This window comes from Carassius gibelio, chromosome A23, assembly GCF_023724105.1.
Source record: "Carassius gibelio isolate Cgi1373 ecotype wild population from Czech Republic chromosome A23, carGib1.2-hapl.c, whole genome shotgun sequence".
NCBI lineage: Eukaryota > Metazoa > Chordata > Actinopteri > Cypriniformes > Cyprinidae > Carassius > Carassius gibelio.
The window spans coordinates 19,900,035-19,910,038 of NC_068393.1; the positions used below are offsets into that span (position 1 = coordinate 19,900,035).

At 33.9% G+C, this 10,004-nt stretch overlaps 1 protein-coding gene across 1 annotated transcript; it reads left to right on the top strand.

Moving 5' to 3' along the window:
• Positions 1–957: 957 nt before the first annotated feature.
• Positions 958–9,650, top strand: LOC127944918 (specifically androgen-regulated gene protein). Its single transcript, XM_052541336.1, has 4 exons — positions 958–1,084; positions 5,061–5,240; positions 6,952–7,138; positions 7,214–9,650. The coding sequence occupies exons 2-4, from the start codon at positions 5,136–5,138 to the stop codon at positions 8,731–8,733; spliced, it is 1,812 nt and encodes a 603-aa protein (XP_052397296.1). The 5' UTR covers positions 958–1,084; positions 5,061–5,135; the 3' UTR covers positions 8,734–9,650.
• The last annotated feature ends 354 nt before the right edge of the window (positions 9,651–10,004 follow it).

Genomic DNA, 10,004 nt, shown 5'->3' on the forward strand with positions numbered 1-10,004 from the left:
GCAAATATCATGATCAATATACAGTCAAGTCATTACAAATGATGATTAATTGACATTTACAGCACCTTCACTTCAACAAAGAAATTATTTCTGGCTGAAATAACATGAATTTAGATTACGCCCAGAGTTCAGGCAGGTTTACATTGATTACATACCATAAACTTGATAACCGTAACCAAGTCAATGAATGACCAGGTGGAATGGCATCGTCACAGCTTATTTCTCAGAGCTTTACTTTTGTTTGCTTTTGCTTATAGGGGAAATTGCAAAATATCAGACATATGTACATAGGCCCTTAAAGGAAAGTAGACCTACATTAGGGATGAGCATATCACAGGGCTGCTTTTCCTCATGCTTTTGTGAAACGCACCGAATGCAATGTATTTTACATATTCACTGTATTTAATATCAAATCATTTTATATTTTTAAATGTTTAAAATTCATTTTAAATAAGTAATAAAAAACATTTTAAATAGCTTGTTTTATTTTTGTGATTATGTTTCTTCATTATCATTTTACTTTATTTTATGTAAAGCACTTTAAATTACAATTGTGTACGAAATTTGCTATATAAATAAACTTCCCTTGCCTTAGCAAACATATTTTAACCACGTGTAAACAAAATTATTATCTAATAGGTTGTAATTAAGGCATAGGCTACTGAATGTACAAATGCCTTTCAAATGTAATATTAAATGGCTTTCATTACCTATTTTAGTCTTGATTATTAAATAATTTAATAAACGGAATAATTTAAAAGTTCAGTTTGGGGGTATCCATATCTACGATACTGGCTTTTGAAAGTATCGGTATCAAAATAAGTGTAAACGTCCATCCCTAGCCAACATTTGCTCTTTAAGACAATGTTTACACTTAGATTTCATACTGAACACCAGCGTTTACTGTAACGTGTTCATTACAGACTGTCTCAGGCGTTCAGCCAATCAGCTGCGGCTCTGTGTGTAACGCATGCTCTGATTGGCTGAGAGCGCTACGCTGGTGTAGACACTCACGCGCCCTGTGTTTCAGATTAGAACAGCTGACAGACACACAGGTGAACTCCTGCAATACCTGACGAACAAGGTAAGCCTTTATCTGCCTTTCGATGGGGTTTTGACGTGATTTTCAAACTTTTATAAGGACAAAGTGTTTCATAAGCGTTAATAATAATATAAAACGGCACAAATCTTCAAGTAAACAAACTATTTAAGCGTAAATGGCAGGCATTAGGTCACCTGTGTGTCTATAGTAGCAGTTGGAGATGCCATGATAGTCTTTACTATATTATTGTATGTGTTGTATGTGCTCGTTAGTAAAAAATGCCATACTGTACATCCATATTTACTTTTTCAGGGCTCAACATCAAAGGATTTTTACATTGCTTATATATAAGTTATTAGGATATGACTTTTCATATAATACTGCTATGTTGCAAATCTGCCATAATGAATGAAACATTTGTTGGAGAACAATTGCATATTGTGTGGTTCTTCCTTGATTTTATCTTGCAAAAGCTCACAAGTGTAATTCATCTAATGAAACCGAGAGCATGTTTATTGTGGTTTTGTTTAGTTTTCAGAGCACACCTCGACAGCTGAGAGCTGGTCGTAAATCTCTGTGTGGTGTACTGTGCTTATGTGGGTGGTGTGTATAAAAGATGGGGAGAGTAAATTGAATTATGCAAACAGAGGTCTGCTGTGTTCATGTGTACTTTGCAGGTGGACTATGTGTGTTTATTCTCTGTAAATGATTGGCCAGGACCTTCAGATGGCTGGCCTTCATGTCACATTTTTTGTAAAACTTTGTATAACCAGTGCAATGGTGTAGAAAAATAGTTGTCTGCAACAAGTTAATCATACAGTTGAACATCATTAAACTCAAATTTGCATGTATAGAGTTCTGTGACTGGCCAATCAGAATAGAGTATTCCAGAGCTGCGTGATAAAAAGTGATACAATATTTTCCTTAAATCTTGAATATTGTTTTTTTTTTTACTTTTAATTTTATTTGCATAAATGTAAACAAATGCTGATATTTTGTTGTTCTTCTACTATACATAGTACATAAAACACAAATATTATGTAACTGAAATTAGGGTCTTAGTTAACTAAAGCTAAAACCATAAAACAATTCCTAAACTTTATTGCTGCTTTCTACCAAAGAAACGTTTTTGATTTTTAACAAATCGTTTTCATTTAGACATACTAAAATAAATAATAATGGAAAAAATCAGATCAGATTAGGAAATAGAAAAATAAGAACTAATTTAAAATACTATTTAAAACCATAATAGTATATTGATACCACAATAATTCTAATTTAAAATGGTATTTTTAATTTTAATTATTTCATTAAATGTTTTTTAATTACAATGAAAAATAAACTTAATTAATTAATCACTGAAAAAAAAAAAAATATATATATAATATAAAATAGACTGAACTAAAATCAATTTTTACAAGATGCATTATGTATGCTTATATTGATTTAGGTTACCATAAAATGACTTTAATAACTTTCATATTCTTTGGTGTATCTCATTTACATCACAATCTGATGCTGAAATTACCGTTGCTTGTTTTTATGTCTCTAAATGATCAATCTTTCAATTGAATTAAACAATAGCTGATATTTGGTGGCTCTACTTTAACATTGATGTCCTGGTTCCTCTTCTAGGTCTATTTTAAGCCACCACTCCCTCAAATAAACAGAGAAAACATAAAGGCATACACTTTATGAAAACAATAGTGTATGTGGGCTCAAGGGCAAGAGCGATGATGACTTCTTGCTGTTTTAAAGCTTCATTGAGCTCAGTTGGCACATCATACCGATCCGATTTCACTTGTTTGCATTCTAGTCATAGTCAAAGACAAACCACCCTCAGCCCGTAAGGAAAGGTGATTTTGTTAATACTTGAATAAATCGAGCGAGCATCAGGAATCTGCAGCAGATTCATCAGGTGCGGTGACATTCCTGGGCTTTTCTAGGTGTTGTCCGAAAGCCATCGCCCTCTTCATTGCTTTGTTTCTCTCACGGAGTCACAGAAAGGTGTGTGTTTATAATTACCTCACCTCACCTCAGCGAGGCACAGCACCTCAAATATGCTGAATGACTCGAAAACTTTCACACTAACAATGGCTGGCATTCACACTTGTTCACATATGCTCCAGGTCATCTCTGTTTTTCTGACTCTGAATTTTCTTTCTCAAGATGTTCATTTTGTTTTAAGATGCAGGCTTCGTTTCAAAACCAGGTGATCTGCCAGGGGATTTTCACATTTTTACCATTTGTATGTTTTCAGTAAGATTTAACTTTTTTTAAAGAAAGAAATGAATACGTTTGTTCGTCATGGACACATTAAATTGATTAAAATGGGCCTTTATAATGTTACAAAAGATGGGAACAGCTGTTTTCAATGTTGATAATAATCAGAAATGTTTCTTGAGCAGTAAATCATCATATTTTCATGATTTCTGAAGATCATGTGACACTGAAGACTGGAGGAATGATGCTGAAAATACAGCGGAGCATCACAGAAATAAATTACATTTTTACAATATATTCAGATAGAAAACAGTGACATTTTTACAATATTTCACAATATTACTGCTTTCACTGTATTTCTGATCAAAGCAGCCTTGGTGAGCAGAAGAGGCTTTTTTATGTACTTGAATGTTGTAATACATTGTAATACACACCAAATGTTGATTTAATATATGCTTTATTAAATTCATTAAACACACACAAAAAAAAAAATTCAAACAGAAATATTATAATAAAATAATTCATAATTAATTAAAAAGTATTTAACCCAAAATGATGCATGTATTATGTATCTTTATGTTATATAACTATTTTAAATGATTTAATTGTATTTCTTAAAATGTGGTTGATTTGAATTTTTTTTTTCCACCAAGATCATCACAATGCATTCTGGGATTGCCTTCTCCACAAAATAACTAAGCAGTGTTGCTTTAGAATTCATAGGCTTTGAGCTCTTTCATTTAAAGTGCTTTTATTTAGATGTTTTGCTCATCTCATCAGGTGTGTCAGACATGCATATATTCTTTCATGTCACACTGAGCTTGTGTACAGGGCGGATGCAGCTATTTACTGAACATCTAGACATTCATTGATGAACTAATCGATTTGCAGCCTGTGCAAACTAAAGATCTGCATGCAAAAACTGCAAATCATTGTGACGGGTCTCTCCTGATGGGTCATGGACAGCAGGGACAAACAATGCAATGCAAATAAACGCAATAATGCAAATAATGCAACTAAGCATATAATCATACATTGTTAGGAGAGAAATGGCTTGATCCCAAAGGCTGTGTGTCTAGTTAAATGCTACTGTATTTTGGGATAAATTCATCCGTCATTAAGTAGAATCTGTTCAAAATGCACAGATGCAAACCGGGGACTAAAAATAAATACAAAGTAAAAAAAAAAAATGTTACATTAAAATAAACATTTACTGAAGAAGAATATATTTTAGTTGTTTCCTGTTTTTTATTTTCCAGCTAGATGCCAAGACAGCACTTCTGATTTTCATATTTGTTAATTTACTAAAATTTTATTATTTTAATAATTATGTACTGAAATCAAAATAATCGAAAAAAAATTTCATTAAATTAATTAATATTGTAAATGTATATATATATATATATAAGAGCACAAACAAAATAACAAAAACTTTGACTAAAATAAAAATGGGGAATCTAAAAATAAAACAAACTCAACATAAAACTTTAATAGTATATTTAAAACTTAGGTTCATCTCCAAACCCCCACTCCAAAAACAAACAAACATGAAACTATGCAAGATGAAATCATATTTTGAGTCTGTTCTAACCCCATATCTCGTACATATCTGTGAAGTGTGCCATCAACGGTGTGACTTTCAGTCTTTTTTACAAAGATGATCGTGATAGAGACATTTTATGACAGAAAAGTGCTGTTAACATTAAAAATAGTAATGTTTCCAAACTTTTGGTCTGTACTGTATATAGCTTAATCGATGGTTTATAACTTTTTTTTGTCTTTTTTTTTTTATAAGATTGGTCATCTGTTTTCCATAATTAAACAAACTCCTTAAAGACCCGTGCCAGTTTCTGAACTCCTCCAATGTGCGATGCCAAAAAGTGACACCTGGCCTGGGGGCGTTTCCATTGACTCTGTGTCTGGAATGGACAGTGCAGGAAGCTGTGATAGTGTGCTCAGCAGCAACTCTGGATTTGTGAGTATGACGCCATTCATTCTTATCCTTGAATCATCAGTGATTTCTTCATACAACAACATCCTAGAACAGTTCACTCAAAACAAACACTGATTCACCATCATGTTATTCCAAGCCTGTTATTGCAGTTATGTTTTCCCTGAAACATAAGGGAATCTTTGCATGGATCTTTTCCATGCAAAGACAGTTTACAGTGATAATATCAGATTTTTTTAACACAATGAACTGTCTCTGCTGCTCCTTATGAATGATGGGGGTTGAAAATTAGCTTTTGGGTAATAATGCACAAAAGAAGAATAAGGAAGTGTGGTGTGATTTTTATCTTATTTGGACTTAAGTTACTGAAACACGTTTTACCGTCATTTTTTACTCAATATCATGTTCCTACAACACTGAATACAAATACAGAATGCAAATACTATATATACAGTACAGACCAAAAGTTTGGAAACATTACTATTTTTAATGTTTTTGAAAGAAGTTTCTTCTGCTCATCAAGCCTGCATTTATTTGATCAAAAATACAGAAAAAACTGTAATATTGTGAAATATTATTACAACTTAAAATAATAGTTTTCTATTTGAATATACTTTAAAAAATAATTTATTCCAGTGATGCAAAGCTGAATTTTCAGCATCACATGATCATTTAGAAATCATTCTAATATTCTGATTTATTATGAGCGTTGGAAACAGTTCTGCTGTCGATTATATTTGATCAATAAAAGGTTAAAAAGAACTGCATTTATTCAAAATAATAATAAAAAAAATCTTATAATATATATTCTAATAATATATTTTCTTTACTATCACTTTTTATGAATTTAACACATCCTTGCTGAATAAAAGTATTGATTTTATTAAAAAAAGAAAGGAAAAAAAGACTGACCCCTAATTACTGACCAGTAGTGTATACTGTTATTACAAAAATGTTATATTTTAAAAACATAGCTTTTTTTTTTATCAAAGTATCCTAAATAAGTATCACAGCAGCAGAACTGTTTCCAGCTTTGATAATGAATCATCATGTTAGAATGATTTCTAAAGGATCATGTGATAATAATCCTAAAAATTCTGCTATGCATCACAGAAATAAATGATAAAGTATAATACATTTAAAAACAATTATTTTAAGTTGTAATAATATATCACAATATTAAAAAAATTTCTGTATTTTAGATCAAATAAATGCAGGCTTGATGAGCAGAAGAAGCTTCTTTCAAAAACATTAAAAATAGTAATGTTTCCAAACTTTTGGTCTGTACTGAGGAGTTTTCAACCTTCAAAAATGCATAGAAGAACCATAAAAGCATGTTAAATGTTTAAAGGTTAGGGTCACTTAAGATTTTTTTTTTTTTTTTTTTATGTTTTTGAAAGAAGTCTCTTCTGCTCACCCAGGCTGCATTTATTTAATAAAAAATGTAGTAAAACAGTAATATTGTGAAATCATTCTAATATGCTGATTTGCTCCTCGAGAAACATTTCTCATTATTAGTGTTGAAAACAGTCATGCTGTTATTTTTGTTTAAACTGTGATGCATTTAAGAATGTTTTTCAGCATTTATTTGAAACTGAATTATTTTGAGATTGTATGTTTTTACAGTCATTTTTGACCAATTTAATACATCCTTGCTGAAAAAAATTATTAGTTTATTATATATATATATATATATATATGTATATATATATATAAACTTTTCTTTGTGTGATAGAGTGATGATAGTCTAGAGCACCTTTCTGCTGAAGAGCGAGCCTGTCTCATGTTCCTGGAGGAAACCATCGAGTCGCTGGAGGTCGAAGACGACAGTGGTTTGTCTAACGATGAGCCTGATCGCCCAACTAATGGCATTAAAGATAAAACTGCTCAGCGGACGTCCATCTACCAGAACAAATCTGATGGTAAGCAATAGCATAAATTAAAGTACTTTTAAAGATGGTCTATTTGAATAATGGCTCATAAATGTTCTCCTTCAGAGCTATCAGCTCACGAGGACCCAAACAAAGTGACTGGAAGAGATCGTAAACCATCTCAGAAGTACCTTGTGCCAACTCCTTTACTCCTTGCCAGTAGGAATGATAAGATAGTGAGCAAACCAATGGAATCATCTCCCAAAGAAGCACCTGTGGTATTTATTGATGCACCTGATGGGTTTAGATCAAGCCCTGACATTCAACAACCTGGAAGAACTGTTCCCAAAGAAGCTGCTTCAAAAGTAGCACCTGCCAAACCAAGCATTGGACTATTAAGTGATGCAGTGGACTTGCCACCTTCCTTCATACCTGAACCTCCAGTTAGAACAAGTTTGCCTAGTGAAACGAAAGCCAAAAATGGTGCACCCAAGAGTTTGGATGTCAAGTCTCAGACGAAGCAGGAGAAACAGTCCTCAGAGGTGTCTCTGGATTTCATTCCTCCACCTTCAGACTTCATGGATGAACCAGCGGAGAAGATAAGCTTCTCTTATTCGCCACCACCTCCACAGGTTTACGACGAGCCACCAGAATGGGTTCCCGAGCTGCCCAAAACGGAGCCTCAAGTTGCTGTTGGATCTGTCAAGCCAACTGAGGTGACCAAATCAGTGAGTGCAGACCCAGATATATCACTTAATCCATTATCCCCCAATGAGATCAAAAACCTGCACAAGGACTCCATGAAGAAAACCCCTCACTTGACTCCGTTAAACGTTGCACACCATTCTGCAGCGGACAAACCGATGACGCCTTCGCCATCTTCAGAACATGTGCCGAAAGAGTACAGCGATCCCAAAAGCCCACCGGCTGTGGCGCCCAAACCCAAGAAGCTCCCATCGAATATCATCATCAAAAGCCACAAGGATCCGGGGCCCATGCATTCGCTACTTCCTCAAACCGAGCGTGCTCCAATGGATCCGCAGAAGACCCGAATGGAGGCTTTGAAAAAATTAGGCCTGCTGAAGAACGAAGAGGTTGAAACGGGTCACGGGATGTCTCTTTCTCATTCGCCAACATTCAGAGCTAAAAAGCCTCAGTCGCTTTGTAATCCAACAGAACCTGCTCAGGAACTGTCCAGACTTTCCGAAAGCCCCGTTCCAGGGGATGTGCAACTACTAGCAGATCATCTAAAGCACCAAGATGCGAAAAGCAGGGAAGGTTCATTGAAGAATCAACCGACAAGGTCCTATGAGATCAAAACGGCGTCACTGGAGCGCACAAGGTCTCGAACGGTCGCTGACCCTGCGCCACAGACGACAAACCCAGACAGAACCCAGGTTGAGTTGTCGCCAGGTCAGTTACGAAAGAGCAGAGTTCGGCCTCCTTCGGTAGGGAGCGCGAAGGACTTTGGTATTGGCCATCATGCTGACGATTCAACCAAATCACTCAACGCAGCTGCGGTTCAGCCAGGGAACGATGGCCAAAAGTTGCCCCGCTCCGGAATAAGCGTGATGATCTCTCCGCACAGTAAAAATGGAGAGAACCGAAGGGAAGCCTTGAAGAAACTGGGATTACTGAGGGACTAATGTATGGTGCTACTGACTTTCTATGGTTACTCAATTCACAATTTATTCTGGGTATTAGGAACGTTAGCATAGAAATGGCAAGTGCTGATGAAACAGACTTTCGTTGACATCGTTTGTGATGCTTGTGGATGTCGGCTTGGTGGTCAAATTGCATCTTTAGCTACCTGCTTAAGTAAGTGACACAGCGTAATATTTGCACTTTCTTAAAAATTGTTTTGTAAAGGCTGCGTCCACATGAATTCAGATTAACCTTAAAACAGCATTTTCTGCTCTTCTGTTGTTTTCAAAAAGTTGCTTGTCAACTTCAAAACATCATAAAATTTACGTAATCAGATTACTTTTTCAAGTAGCTAGGAAAGTGACAAGTTACTTTTTCAAATATGTAATGCTAATTGGTTAATTTGTAATAAGTTGACAAAAATATATATGCTAAAATAGGTTTCAAAATATAATTATGTAAATATATTTTCTACCAATATATTTTTTTGCCCATTTTATTATTTTTAGAATATAGGTATATATTAATGAAAAATATTGTAAGATGGGAAATGCATTTTCTTGCCCCTAAAATACATATTTTGGTAAACGTATAAATATATTTTCAATTTAAAAAAAATTATTTAATTGAGTTTCATTGTATAAAACACACATTTAGCATATATTTTGCCCAGGAAAAATGTTTTTCTGTATGGATAACAAAGCTGTTTCAATGTTAGTGGAAGGCCTCAAAACGTGTTTTCAGATTGATCCCAATAAAGTGGACGTAGCCTAAGACAAAAATACATTGTTATTGGATATTATATTGGCGTAGCCTTAAGATGATGGTTTCCAGATCACTTTCACTTTTTGTGTATTGTAAAATGTAAATATAGTTGCAGTATTTTCCTCTGAAAAATAAAAATAGAAACATCAGATTACCACAAGATTTTTCTATATATAGGCTATATATTATAATTATTTGTTCAAATAATCTCATATCTGGTGAACATATCTCTTTGTTAAAAAATGCCAATCACACCGTTTTAGAAACTTTTAAATAAAATAAAGTTATTCTTGTAAAATAATAGCCTGCTCTGCAAAAAAAAAAAAAAAAAAAAATACATATGCCAGTAATTAAATACATATATTTATATATGCTCCTCAGTTGAAAAAGATTTGAACTACACTGAGGAGATCTAGAATGTATGCATCTAGAATGTAAATATGATTATCTTCTGCGGATCCTTTAAACGTTTTGAGTCGTAGTTTGTTGCCCTCGTCTCTGACGCACG